General features: G+C 42.6%; 2 protein-coding genes across 4 annotated transcripts in view; one reads left to right on the top strand and one right to left on the bottom strand.

Annotated features, from left to right (window-relative positions):
- The window catches only part of MYOF (myoferlin), a 109,118-nt gene extending 100,931 nt beyond the window's left edge, over window positions 1-8,187 (bottom strand). For all 3 annotated transcript variants that reach the window (XM_073353867.2, XM_073353870.1, XM_073353871.1), the window contains exon 1: window positions 7,981-8,187. In XM_073353867.2, coding sequence (XP_073209968.1) covers window positions 7,981-8,068 — 88 coding nt within the window. In that variant the 5' untranslated portion in view covers window positions 8,069-8,187. The remainder of the gene's footprint in view (window positions 1-7,980) is intronic.
- Window positions 8,188-10,731: 2,544 nt separating this feature from the next.
- CEP55 (centrosomal protein 55) overlaps window positions 10,732-14,043 on the top strand; it is a 43,081-nt gene continuing 39,769 nt past the window's right edge. The window contains exon 1 of the mRNA XM_073353865.1: window positions 10,732-10,814. The gene's annotated coding sequence lies outside the window, so the exon portion shown is untranslated. The remainder of the gene's footprint in view (window positions 10,815-14,043) is intronic.

Genomic DNA, 14,043 nt, shown 5'->3' with positions numbered 1-14,043 from the left:
AAACACTATGGCAGGGGAGCTGTGCAAACGGATGAAAAGCTGATGAAAGGGAGATGGCAGTGAATATGATTTGTTGTGTTGATGAAGGAATATTTAATACTCCTTTGGTTGATTTGGTCAGGAAGAGCAAGGACGAAACTCCCCTGAAAAGCATTGAGTTCAGGGAGGGTTTGGATCTAATCCAAAAGCAGGTAAGGCTGGCCCCTTTGAAGCACCACAAACAGGTATTTTCCAAAAAGAAAAGGAGTACTTGTGGCACCTTAGAGACTAACCAATTTATTTGAGCATGAGCTTTCGTGAGCTACAGCTCACTTCATCGGATGCATACCGTGGAAACTGCAGCAGACATTATATACACACAGAGATCATGAAACAATACCTCCTTCCACCCACTGTCCTGCTGGTAATAGCTTATCTAAAGTGATCATCAAGTTGGGCCATTTCCAGCACAAATCCAGGTTTTCTCACCCTCCACCCCCCCACACACAAACTCACTCTCCTCTGGTAATAGCCCATCCAAAGTGACAACTCTCTTCACAATGTGCATGATAATCAAGGTGGGCCATTTCCTGCACAAATCCAGGTTCTCTCACCCCCTCACCCCCCCTCCAAAAACCACACACACAAACTCACTATCCTGCTGGTAATAGCTCATCCAAAGTGACCACTCTCCCTACAATGTGCATGATAATCAAGGTGGGCCATGTCCAGCACAAATCCAGGCTTTCTCACCCCCCCCCCCTTTTTTTTTTCCCCGGGAACACACACACACAAACTCACTCTCCTACTGGCAATAGCTCATCCAAACTCACCACTCTCCAAGTTTAAATCCAAATTTAACCAGAACGTCTGGTGGGGGGGTAGGAAAAAACAAGGGGAAATAGGCTACCTTGCATAATGACTTAGCCACTCCCAGTCTCTATTTAAGCCTAAATTAATAGTATCCAATTTGCAAATGAATTCCAATTCAGCAGTTTCTCACTGGAGTCTGGATTTGAAGTTTTTTTGTTTTAAGATAGCGACCTTCATGTCTGTGATTGTGTGACCAGAGAGATTGAAGTGTTCTCCAACTGGTTTATGAATGTTATAATTCTTGACATCTGATTTGTGTCCATTTATTCTTTTACGTAGAGACTGTCCAGTTTGACCAATGTAAATGGCAGAGGGGCATTGCTGGCACATGATGGCATATATCACATTGGTGGATGTGCAGGTGAACGAGCCTCTGATAGTGTGGCTGATGTTATTAGGCCCTGTGATGGTGTCCCCTGAATAGATATGTGGGCACAGTTAGCAACGGGCTTTGTTGCAAGGATAAGTTCCTGGGTTAGTGGTTCTGTTGTGTGGTATGTGGTTGTTGGTGAGTATTTGCTTCAGGTTGCGGGGCTGTCTGTAGGCAAGGACTGGCCTGTCTCCCAAGATTTGTGAGAGTGTTGGGTCATCCTTCAGGATAGGTTGTAGATCCTTAATAATGCGTTGGAGGGGTTTTAGTTGGGGGCTGAAGGTGACGGCTAGTGGCGTTCTGTTATTTTCTTTGTTAGGCCTGTCCTGTAGTAGGTGACTTCTGGGAACTCTTCTGGCTCTATCAATCTGTTTCTTCACTACCGCAGGTGGGTACTGTAGTTGTAAGAAAGCTTGACAGAGATCTTGTAGGTGTTTGTCTCTGTCTGAGGGGTTGGAGCAAATGCGGTTGTATCACAGAGCTTGGCTGTAGACGATGGATCGTGTGGTGTGGTCAGGGTGAAAGCTGGAGGCATGTAGGTAGGAATAGCGGTCAGTAGGTTTCTGGTATAGGGTGGTGTTTATGTGACCATTGTTTATTAGCACTTTGCGAATACAGACTAACACGGCTGTTACTCTGAAACCAGGTATTTTCCAACTGGTCAGGTTTAATTGACAGGATTATACATTTCATTGAACTAGCAGGGCCCTGCGCTTCTCCTAACAAGGCATATTGTGCTAAAGGGGAAATGCAGAAACAGATCCAGGAAGAGGTAGATAGCATACTGGAGATAGGAGTAATTACTAAAGTCCCTGGGTATCTCCCATTGTGACAGTACCTAAAAAGGATAAAGCCATGAGGTTTTGTGTGGACTTTAGGAAGCTAAATACTATCACCTTACCTGACCCATACCCCACACACCAAATAGAGGACCTACTGGCTGTGTTGGGGAGTGCAAAATTCATAAGCATGACTCATGAGTACTAGCAAATCCCCTTAGATGCTTGTGCTCAAGAAAAATAAGCTTTTATAGAGGAATATGGCTTATATGAGTTTAAGGGTATGCCTTCTGGATTAATCAATGCAGTAGCTACCTTTCAGGGGCTTGTCAATGAGGTGCTGCAGGGGTTACAACCATTTGCCAAGCCCTATATAGATGACTTGGCCATTTTCAGTAGTTTCTGGCAAGACACTTGAATCAGAATATCAGGGTTGGAAGGGACCTCAGGAAGTCATCTAGTCCAACCTCCTGCTCAAAGCAGGACCAATCCCCAATTTTTGCCCCAGATCCCTAAATTGAACTCACAACCCCAGGTTTAGCAGGCCAATGCTCAAACCACTGAGCTATCCCTCCCCTTTCACATGGGAACTGTGTTGCAAAGGCTTAAAGAAACCAACCTCACTGTCAAGGTCTCCCAATGCAAAATGGGGACTGTAGAGGTATCCTACCTAGGACACAGGGTGGGCAGTGGTTTTGTTTGCTGTGATCCTTTAAAAGTAGGAAGCGATTAGGAACTTGCCTGCCCCACGAATCCAGAAGCAGGTCTAATCCTTTATTGGTCTGGCCAGCTATTACTAGAGATTTGTAAAGAGGTTTAGTGGTATTGTGGCCCCCCCATAACAGACCTTACAAAAAAGGGGAAACAAGACTGGATGGTATGGACAGAGGCTTGTGAAAAAGGCTTTCAGGACATAAAAGAGGCTTCTTCCAAAGAGCCTGTTTTGGCCAGTGCTGATTTCAGCAAATCATTTATACCATGCACTGATGCTTCTAACATCAGATTAGGTGCAGTCCTAATGCAGAATGGGGGGGAGAGACAAGTAACATCCCATTGCCTTCTTGAGTAAAAAAAACTAATCATACTGAACAGAACTATGCTGTCATTGAGCAGGAATGCTATGCCATCGTTTGGGCTGTAAACCTTGTTTGTGTAATAAAAAAAAAAGTCAGGTTTTGACAGATCACACCGCTTTGATGTGGTTGCACTGAGCTAAGGAAACCAATTCTACTTTGTTGGAGTCCAGCTGTACCAGAATTTGATATGGACATAATGTGTTCCAAGGGAAAGCAAAATGTAGTGGCTGATGCCTTATCAAGAATGGGGTTATTCTGATGCATATTCAGGACCGTCAGTGACGTCCTTTCCTACACCTGTTTTGCACTCGGGGTGTGATGCTGGCAGGTCAGTTGCCAGCTTGTGCCAAGGCTTCATGCATTAGCGAAGAACTGATAAACTCATAGCTGGAGACCAGACCAGTTCACATATCTGTTAATGTTGCTCAAAATAGGTATTATAAGAATGTATTTAGTGTTTAGACATGAATGCTACTATTGTACCTTGGAAACACTATGTACACGGGAGCTTGTCCTATGGACTTGGAGACTGAATGAAAGAAATAAAACAAAGACACAGGAAAATTGTCTCTCTCTTTTCTATCTGAACTCTCACAGGGCCAGAGAAACCAAACTGAAGCCAGAGATCCCATAGGGGTAACTCCTTGGTCTGCCCTGAAAAAAAACTTTGAATTGACAGATCATTACAACTCTGTCACTCTTAGGATTTAGATTGCAACTAATTGGTGTATATGTTTCCTTGTTTAACCTGTCAATAACTCTCTCATTTCATTTTCCTAGTTAATAAACCTTTGTTAGTTTATTACGGGATTGGCTACAGGCATTGTCTTTGGTGTGAGATCTAATATACAAATGGGTCTGGGGTAAGTGACTAGTCTCTTGGTACTGAAAGCAACCTGAATATTTTGTGATTTTTGGTGTAAGTGATCATTTATCACTAAGTCCAGCTTGCCTGAGCAGCAAGATAGACTGGAGAGTTTAAAGGGATTGTGGGTGAGTTGGTGGTGAGACTGTTATAGTGATCCAGGAGTTCACATTTGTTACTGGCTTGATGAAATCTAATTATAGAACACACGATCAGTTTGGGGTGTCTGCGCTGTTTTTCACAGTCTGCCCTGAGGTAGGCACTCACGGTCGTGAGCCACTCCAAACAGTATGACAACTACTTCTGGCTATAATTTTCTCATACTCTGTACTGGAAATGGTAATTCATTTTTAGTGTGAACCTTTGTCAATGTTCTTGATAGGTGAGATGTGCATGTTAACCAGAAGAATTTCACTAACTAGATATGAATTTTGTTTAGGATAAGGTACTCCTTCCTTAAAAATTCTAACCATACTGCTATCAATCCACCCTCAGAAGTCAAATTGACTCACATTATTATAATTCATCATTGTTGACTTCAGTGGATGGCACAATAGCAGAAATAGGCATCATATAGTGTTAAAAAACCCTTATCATCTACCTTTTTTAAAATCATCTGACAGTGGTATCATTAGGGCTAATACGCCACACTTCCTTACCAAAATATACTTTAAAAACCATCATCCCCAACTTTAATATAATTACATGCTCAAAAACTTCATTAAGACAGAATTAAGGTTGCCCAGTGGTATCTTGTGTCCTTCCAGAATGTGGAGAGTGGCTAAACTTTAACCTCTGAAAACCAGTAAATATAACGTTGTGGAGTAATTAAATCGGAACAAAATCACTTTTATTCCCAGAGTGTCTCCATGGAGATTTACACTGGCATAGCTAAAGTTTTATAATTAGGCCACTATAATTCTGCAAATTGATTTTCCCATTTAGACAAGCCCTTAGACACAGAAGAGGAGATTAAAAAAAAAAAAAAAAAAAGAGCATCAGCCCACTATTAGCCCAGTTGGCCCAACAAAACAGAAGTCATAGCTCCAAATAATTTTAAGTCAGAACTGAATGCTACGTGTTAAAAGGAAGTAGCAAGCCAATAAAATGTCATACTATTGATTATGCATATAAGCAAACATGTCACCTATTACATCTAAAGGAAGTTTCAGGGTTTTTTTCTAGTTTACTATCTCTCACATGTAAAAATTTTTTATTGCCTTAACTTTTAGTGTTTAATGACATTTTGGCATGTTCTCACACTTCTTCCTTATCCATTTCAATAATGCTTTCATTTAATACAAAATTATGACAAGCTCAGAATTCTGCTATTACAGCCTCTAACTGTGTTTGCAGCATTAGTTTACATTTGGGTGTGTAGTTCTCTTTAAATGATGAGCTGTTCCTTATGTAAATAAAAAACAAAAGGTCAAGCTCACAGGGCTTAGAATAAAAGTTCTTGGGGGGAAAAAAAGAAAAACTAGTGCAGATAAAGTCTATCACTAAAGGGTTTTGTGCATATCTTATGATAACATTTACTTAATATGGCGGTGTATGTTAATTATGCCAGCTATACATTACTATGTGAATACTAATGAGCTCTATTCAAGGTGCAGATAAAATTGTATTTTTAATACCTGATACACACATCAGAAGCTAATGAAAATAAACTAAAACTATGATCCTGCAAATGCTTATGAATGTGAGAAATTTTCATATGTGAATAGTCACAGAGAGTTTGCTTATCTGTAAAGATACTCATGTGTATAAATGTTTGCAGGACCAGGGTCTAAACTGATAAATCTTTCATAACTGGTGTGTCTAAGGGCCTAATCCAGGTACTGAGCACACACCAGAAGCTAATGAAAATAAACTAAAGCTATGATCCTGCAAATGATTATGAATGTGAGAAATTTTCACATGTGAATAGTCGCAGAGAGTTTGCTTATCTGTAAAGATACTCATGTGTATAAATGTTTGCAGGACCAGGGTCTAAACTGATAAATCTTTCATAACTGGTGTGTCTAAGGGCCTAATCCAGGTACCGAGCACACACAACTCCCACTGAAGTTTTAACATATTCTAAACCATATACTGAAATCAATAGAAGTTACCTGTGCTTGATGCTTCTTAGGACCAGTCCATGAGTTTTAAATGACTAATTTAATTTAGAAAATATTGTTGGTTGAATGTGAAATACCATAATGAGCCTATCATAAAATTACATTTTACAATACAATGTTGGCCTCAATCGTGTCAATAGGAGTACTCAGGTGCACAGAGTTAAGCATGGTTTCAGAATAGCAGCCGTGTTAGTCTGTATTCGCAAAAAGAAAAGGAGTACTTGTGGCACCTTAGAGACTAACAAATTTATTTGAGCATAAGCTTTCGTGAGCTACAGCTAGTGTGTATGGTAACACCCATTGTTTCATGTTCTCTGTGTGTATCAAATCTCCCCATTGTATTTTCCACTGTATGCATCCGATGAAGTGAGCTGTAGCTCACGAAAGCTTATGCTCAAATAAATTTGTTAGTCTCTAAGGTGCCACAAGTCCTCCTTTTCTTTTTGCAGATACAGACTAACACGGCTGCTACTCTGAAACTTGCATTGGTAATAGTGTGTGCTCAGGAAGGAGGAATAGACTTGGTCATGAAAAGTAGCACCAAATCAGGGAAGCACAGAGATCAAAGGATACCAGAACCAATCAGCAAGGGGCAAAAAGGGGAGAAGGGACACAAAACTACTGAGAGATGAAAAATGGGGACTGAGGGAACAGAGACAATATAGGAAGAAGAAACAACTAAGGAGGAAAGCAAAGAGAGGAGAGAAAAAGGAATAAAAAGAGAAGAGGCAAAGCGAAAACAGTGAGAAAATCTACCTTGCTAGAACAGCGCTTGTGAGTTCCACACAGAAAGACTTGATTCAGGTATTAGGAAGTAAAGAGGCTTTGGGGGAAAAGCTTAATCACTTTAACAAACCTGAAAATCTAAGACAAAGGGGGAAAGGGGAGGAAAGGGTGCACATCTTTTTGACAATAAAATCCTTCCAGATTGCAACAATTTTGTCAGATATTCTCAGCAGATAGACCACCCTTCCCCATCACACTGTAGCCACCCTTTTGGGCTCACCCTGCTGAGATACCAAATCTCAGCAATTGCTTTTATCCGTTGAAAATTTTGTTTCCAGTTCAGCTTATATTCAAGCAATAATACTCTCAAGAGTAAATTTAACTGTTGGCCACAGTTGTTTGACGGATTGTCTGATACAAGATTGTCTTGGTCCTCCACCTTGAAGGTGACAACACTAAACTTGTAGCTAAACCCCTTTTGGTACTGGAGGAAGAAGAAGCCGTAGAAACTTTAATCAGTTACAAAACTTATATCAAAATGAAATTAACAGTCAATCTTACGTATAAATGTTAGTTAATAAGTGTTTTCTCTTTCTCCCTTAAGCAACAAGTAGGTAACTCTGAAAGTGGTATGATATGGAAAGTTAGGAGGTTTAATAATAATATTAAAAGAAATGCTAAAAATACTTTAGTAAAATAATTACAATAAAAGGGATCTGCTGCAGAAGCAAAATTGGTAGTGAGCAGCAGCTGCTGTGCCAAATCAAAAAGAAACTTTAAAGATGCAAGATTTTTAGCATGAACATCACAGGTTAAGGTGCTGGATTGTAACTCAAAGTCGCACAATTTAGACTTTAATTAATACTACCACTAAAAATAGATTTATAAGTAAAAAGCAGAGGACTAAACCCTTACAGGAGCTTGGAAACTGAGTCTTGGGAAAGCAGTCCCAAAGGCCAAGAAAAAGAAAATCACACCCACGAACATACTCCACCCATATCACGCCCTGTGCAGATAACTTCAGTCTTTCTGGTAAAAAGCGTCTTTGCTAACATTATGGTGAGATTCAATTTTGTGTAACTTCAGTATTTCATAATTTTAAAATATCAATATAGAACACTTTGTCCTCAAAGCTACAAAAAATATGCAAACAGAAATCTGATTGAGTACATTTGTTAGTTTTCCTTACCTTTAAAAATAACAGAAACAATAGGATCCGGTTTTCCAAATTTAGTTTTAGGGATATTGGTAGCAGATTCCACAATCACCCGAAGCATTGTTTCAAAACTTGTGTTAAACCACTGCTGTCAGAAAAGGAACTTAAGAAAGTCTGTGCTTCAGACGCCCTGTGTCCTCCTCCAGACTGCAAAGCTAGGAGGAGGCAGCAAGGAACAGTTTGCTACAGAGAAAAAGGGCTGATGGGTGGAACTATGACGGGCTAGTTACTAAAGGCTGTAGAAAAAAAAAAACTACCTGTAAACTGACACCATAATTCCTGTGCAAAGCAAGCACCATCCTGTGAAGTCTGGTCATGTGAAAAATGTACAATGTAAACAGTATATAAAAAAAGCCTAAGCATATGAACCTCATATAAGTGATTAGGGAAAGAGGAGTACATAGCTGGCAAAAATTAAACACAACCCTAGTAGTCAGACACACCACAGCTCCCTCTTTTAACTATACTTCTGAATATACCATGTCATTGAACTTTATAACGGTCTACACTTTTCTCATCTTTGCTTTCAATGAATCATGTTTTAATACATTTTCCATGTTTCTTTCCTATTTTGTAAATCCACAAAATATCTACTCTTCAAAACAGTTTAAGTACTCCTCATTCTGTAGGGCTCAGGAACAACGTTTTTAATAAACCTCTCCTATACTGTGTAGCTACTATACATTCTGCGTTTAAGAATTGCACTGTTATATAAACACAAGCCCCTCTAGGAGCAATAATAAAAAAGAAATATGTAATATGGTGTCTGAAGAAAAATCTGAAAGTTTTTAACCCTAAAAGGAGAGAAGACCTTGTCTATTGCTCAGTGACCTATAAATGATTGCTCTTAACCAGAGAAAACTAGGGAGTGGAATCCACTGAAAGGAAACCAGATGAATCAGAAGAACAAAGAATTGGCTAACCAGTTCAAACCATTAGTCTGTTTAGTCCTGTTTCCTGTCTGATGTTTCAGAAGAAAACAAACCAAAACAAAAGCACACAATATATCTATTTGTACAATAAACATACATGAAGATAAATTTTATCCTGACCTCTGCAAATATCACATTATGCCCTGGAACCTCAGATCTTATTATTTTTAGCTTGTATTAACTGCAAATATTATTGATACTCATTAAATTATCCACGCCATCATATTGTACTTGCCGACCTTTAGATGTAGTTCATTCTGTATATTAACTATATGTTGCATGAAGTAGTATTTTATTTCATTTGGTCTACATGAACTGGCCATTCATCATGTTACCTCTTGTAATTGCAATATAGGACAGGCTAACAAGGAGAGTGGTTGTTCGTTTCCTTAGTCCGTTGGCCCACTTGGTTACTATCTGGTGGAAGCTGAGAAAAATAATCAAGGGCATAGACAAATTTAATATTATCCATGTGGAAACATACTGATACAAATACAGATTTCTTACTGTAGCTGTTTGGAATGCAAGATCAAGGGGATTTAAGGTGGAGCATTCTAATCCAGAGTAGACCAGTAGCAGAGCTCCAAGAACCAATAAAAGTGACCCTTTCTCCCAAATGGTCTTAATTTACAGGATAAATAGAAAATCTCTGACAGGACGAAATACCTCTGCTTCAAAAAAAAAAATTAAAAAAAAGACTGAAGCTAAAACCTCCCATGACAAAATCATAGCACTAACTATAGCAACGATTTTTAAAAGCATGCAGTAAGAGTGGCGTGTGTAGCATACCTAAGCACAAAAAATGTTACAGAAAACATGAGTTTTAAAATAACTGTGAAGGTCCAAGTTTCCTAGAAAAGTAATTAAACTCTGAGTTATACCTCAAACCATTACACTTACACATTGCAGAATTTATATATCACAGGCCTGATTCAATTCCTACTGAAGTCAACGGAAGTTTGATTGGGCTCTCCCAAACCAGCCATATTTATGCATAACAGCACCAACTTTGGCTTCTGCCCAAACACTCTTCTTCTTTTATAAACCAAAATCTATTTAACTCCACAACAGAAATTCACTCCAGAGTAAAATTTAATTTGAAATCTCAGTGTACAAAGGAACATGTTTGTTTGCAATTTTTAAAACTAGTTTTAAGGGTTAGAAAGAGAAATCTCCAAAGCCAGACTCTAGACATTTAAGATGGCACTAAAAATCCTTTACATAAAATAGTATGTTGGATACCTAGTTTGTCACCCCGTGTCTGCTATTTGTATTGTAATGTTGAAGGTGACTCGAAAATTTCTCCCCACAGCTTGGTGGTGTATAAACACAGGTGTCAGGTCCAGAGCAGGGGTGATCACTTTCCTATATCGCAGTTATTCATTTTTCAGACTGACATAGTGCCCAGATGCCAAGGTGATAGGCAGTTGTTAAACCTCCAAGGAGCAAATATGATAATATGGGTTTTTTATTCACACGGGACACCCTGGAGCTGCTCAAGGGAGATTACTGCCTTCCCTGACTCCCCCGCTCCCTTCCCCAGCCCCTTCCTCCCCTCTCTGCACTGCTCCCCTTTATTCCCCCATCGCTTCGTCCCATTCTTCCTTCCGTGGCTACTCCTGCCCCTCCCCACTTTTCCTCCCGCCTCCTCTCCTCAGCCTCGCCCACCCTGCTCTTCCGCCTACCCCAAGCCCCCTCCCCTCAACACTGTTCTCCGTACTGCCTGACCCCTTCGGGACCCCGTAGCTCGCTTCCGGTAGTGAGGTCCCTGAGCGGAAGTGACGTTGCCGGAGCCGCGGGATTCAAACTCCCGGAAGCGGAGGTGTGGTTGAGTGGAAGGGGAGCTATAGGGGGGTCGTTGCCGCCGCCGCTCAGGTAAATGGGGGGTGTCCTGATGCTGCTGGCGGGATGAGCCGGCGGGGTGGGGGTGGTCCTGGTCACCCTGCGGGCCTGCTCGTAGTGGTCTGAGCCCGGAGCTTTCCCGGCGCGGCCCCGCACTGCTGCCGGTCGACTCGCAGCGAACCGCCCTGCTCCCGCTGGAGGGGCCGGCGGGCGGGCGGCTTCCCTGTGTTCCGCCGGCTTCCCTGTGTTCCGCCGGCCCCGAGCTTCCGTGGAGGTAAAACCCCCGACCCCCTGGGTACGGACCTGTAGCTAGTGACGGCCTTGCCCACTGCTCCTGGAGCAAACCTAACGCCCCCCTCTCAGGCTCGCCGCGGCCGCACTCGGCGTCACGCGCAGCGGCTCCAGACTCGCTCTCCTGGGGCGAAAACTGCGCATGGGAGGAGGCAAGCGCCGGAGCTGTGCCCAGCGCAGCCCCAGACACACTGGCGAGGTGGGACCTCTTGATGAGCTGGGGAAGCCTGCTGCGGAGGGGGAAATTGCGAGTGTATCTAGACACCAGATGCGCCCACATGAAGATCTTAGCCTTTATTCAGCAGTGCGTCTTGAAGCTGACACCGGTGAAGTGGTGTAGGCAGCTCTGCTGATCATGGGTTAATTGACAAGGTAGTAAAGCATTGTAGCTGTGCTGGTCCCAGGGTATTGGAGAGACAAGGTTGGTTCAATAAAAGATATTAGACCAACTTCTCTTTTTTCAAAGAGCGAAGCTCAAAAGCTTGTCTCGCCAACAGAAGTTGGTTCAATAAAAGCTATTATCTCACCCGCCTTGTATGTCTAGTAAAAATACCTGTGTCCTAGATGCCAGGGCTTATTTATTGAAACTACTGATCCAAGTGTATCCTTGTAAAACAGACAAATCATCTTGTAGATGTAACCCTTCTGCCCGTCAGAGTTGGCAGCAACAAGGGCCGGGTTCAATATCTAGGGGTTCCATTCCAATAACACAATGCAAACTGGCTCGAGCCCCCACCCAGTGACCTGGGACAAATATATACCACCCCCGCTGGGCGCCTCCAAGAGGCAATACTTCCCCTCTCGCAAGCACATAGTCTGAGTGTAGCAAAAGTCTTTTAATAACAGAGAGAAACAATGTGGCATTATGTTGGGGAAACACCACCAACCGGATTCATAACACAACCCATGAGCAAAAACAACCCACCCCAGGCAAATTGGGGCATGCCCTTTTCCCTTTGGTTCTTGAGTCCAGCAACCCCAAAAGTCCAATGCCCCCAAAGTCTCTGTCCCTGGTCAGGGCAGCCCCAGAGTTCGAAAGTTTATCGGCGGAGCTTTACCTCCCAACCTGGGTGGAAATGGGACGGGGGTAAGAGGCACCTTACGTGATCTGAAGCTGACCGCCCCATAGCTCCATAGCGGCGCTCCGCTCCGCTCCGCCAGCCGCCCCACAAAACTCCTTCGCGCAGCTGCACTCCGCTCCACCAGCCGCCCCACGAACTCCTTCACTCAGCTGCGCTCCGCTCCGCCAGCCGCCCCACGAACTCCTTCGCTCAGCTCCACGGCCCACAAGCAGCTCCTGCCATCCACACACTGCTCCGTGTCAAACTGCTTCGCCAGCCGGCCCGCAAACTGCTCCACAATATATCTTCAGGCTCCCCCACTACTTAACACAACACTCAGTGATTTCAGCGCTTAGGTGAATTCAGCTTATAATAGGGGAGCCCCAGTGCTGGTGCACTGTCAGCCCAAAGTGAGCTCAGCAGCCTGTAACTAGACTTCTAATGAAATCAAAATTAGCTCTGATATTCCACAGTGGAGAGAGGAGGAAGTGCAATTAGCATGTAAGGCCCTCACCAAGGGGCCCATGCCACCAAGTATTAATACTTGTCCCCAGCCTCTCTCCATTCACACAGTTTTGGAACCCATGACCCTTGCCTAGCGAGTGCTACTTAGATGATGGTGAATCCCTCCATCGTAACAAAAGGCCACGTACAGTTCCAAGCACAGTTCCCATAATCAGGGTAATAACAATTTATTCTTCCTGCCCCAATAACAGAGACACTGGGGATCCCACAGCAGCCAAAGTGACCATTTGGGCAGCTATGGTCTCATTCTAGGCGTGGTGGGTGTGCCTATGCAAATGAGATCGGCCCCTGAAATTCTTTTCCACAACTTGCCACACCTCACCACCAGATGTCAGGGTGGAGCTCATCCTGACACTGCTTACATAGACAAGGCACTACAAGTTGAAAACAAAGAGAAACTATGAAGCTTCTGACCAGTCTAGAGACAAGACGCTGATAGGAATTATAGCCCCTTTCTAGCAGCTAGGGTTGCGGATTGACCTTTTCACCAGGAGATTGCTGGCATGTCTCTTATTCTTTTGTAATTTCTGGTTAATAGATTGTCTTCCAGTTAGATCTTTGGTAAATCTTCAAGTCCAGAGGCAGAAGTAACTGAATGTGAATGTGCCTACCGTTTTGGTCTTCAGGTGCGGGGTTTGAAAAATGTTTCAGAAACATTCTGGACAAAACACCTTTTCAGTGGCATTTGCTGCTTAGTCAAAAAGTGAAATGTTCCATGAGTTCTGTTGGAAGTGGCACTCTGTTCCGTTTCACAGAGAACTTTGGAATGCTTCGTTTTCCATCCGTATCAGAACAAAATCAGCTTTCAAAATAGAAAAACCCAGTCTGTTAAATGGAATTACCTTTTTGTGCCCAGCTCTTGTAGCTATGAAAGATAAAGGTCTGGTTCCATCAGTTAGCTCCAGGGACAACTTCCTGATGAGAAGAAGCCCCTGCTGCTTTTACCTATAGATAATGGGCCTGCTGGTATTTCAGAATACTTTTCCCTGATACTTCTCTTTTGGGATTTGTCTCTGACTTACTCTTAAACTTGAAGCACCACCTCTGTCTAATCCCTGGAAGGAACTTTTTATCTGTCCACCCCACTCTTGGCCCCTTTGAGTAGGGAGGATCTCTGCTACTCCAAAACCCATCAGATTGGGTAAGGGATAAATAGCCTCTGCTCCTGAGGTTAGTTTTCCAAAGCAATAGTGCAGAGTACTGGAGCTATTCTCATTAGCAGTATTATTTTTGTATTACTGTAGCACCTGGGGGACCAAGACCCTATTGTGCTAGGTGCTGTACAAACACAGAACAAAAGGATAGTCTCTGCCATAGCTTCACTTCACTTCTCATTCATTTCACATTTGCAAGGTTACCTCTACAGCCATAAGGACTAAAAACTT

The sequence above is a fragment of the Lepidochelys kempii genome, chromosome 7 (assembly GCF_965140285.1).
Source record: "Lepidochelys kempii isolate rLepKem1 chromosome 7, rLepKem1.hap1, whole genome shotgun sequence".
In the NCBI taxonomy this organism is placed as follows: domain Eukaryota; kingdom Metazoa; phylum Chordata; order Testudines; family Cheloniidae; genus Lepidochelys; species Lepidochelys kempii.
Note: the sequence above shows the minus strand (reverse complement) of the source record. Positions and strands in the feature narration are given on the sequence as shown.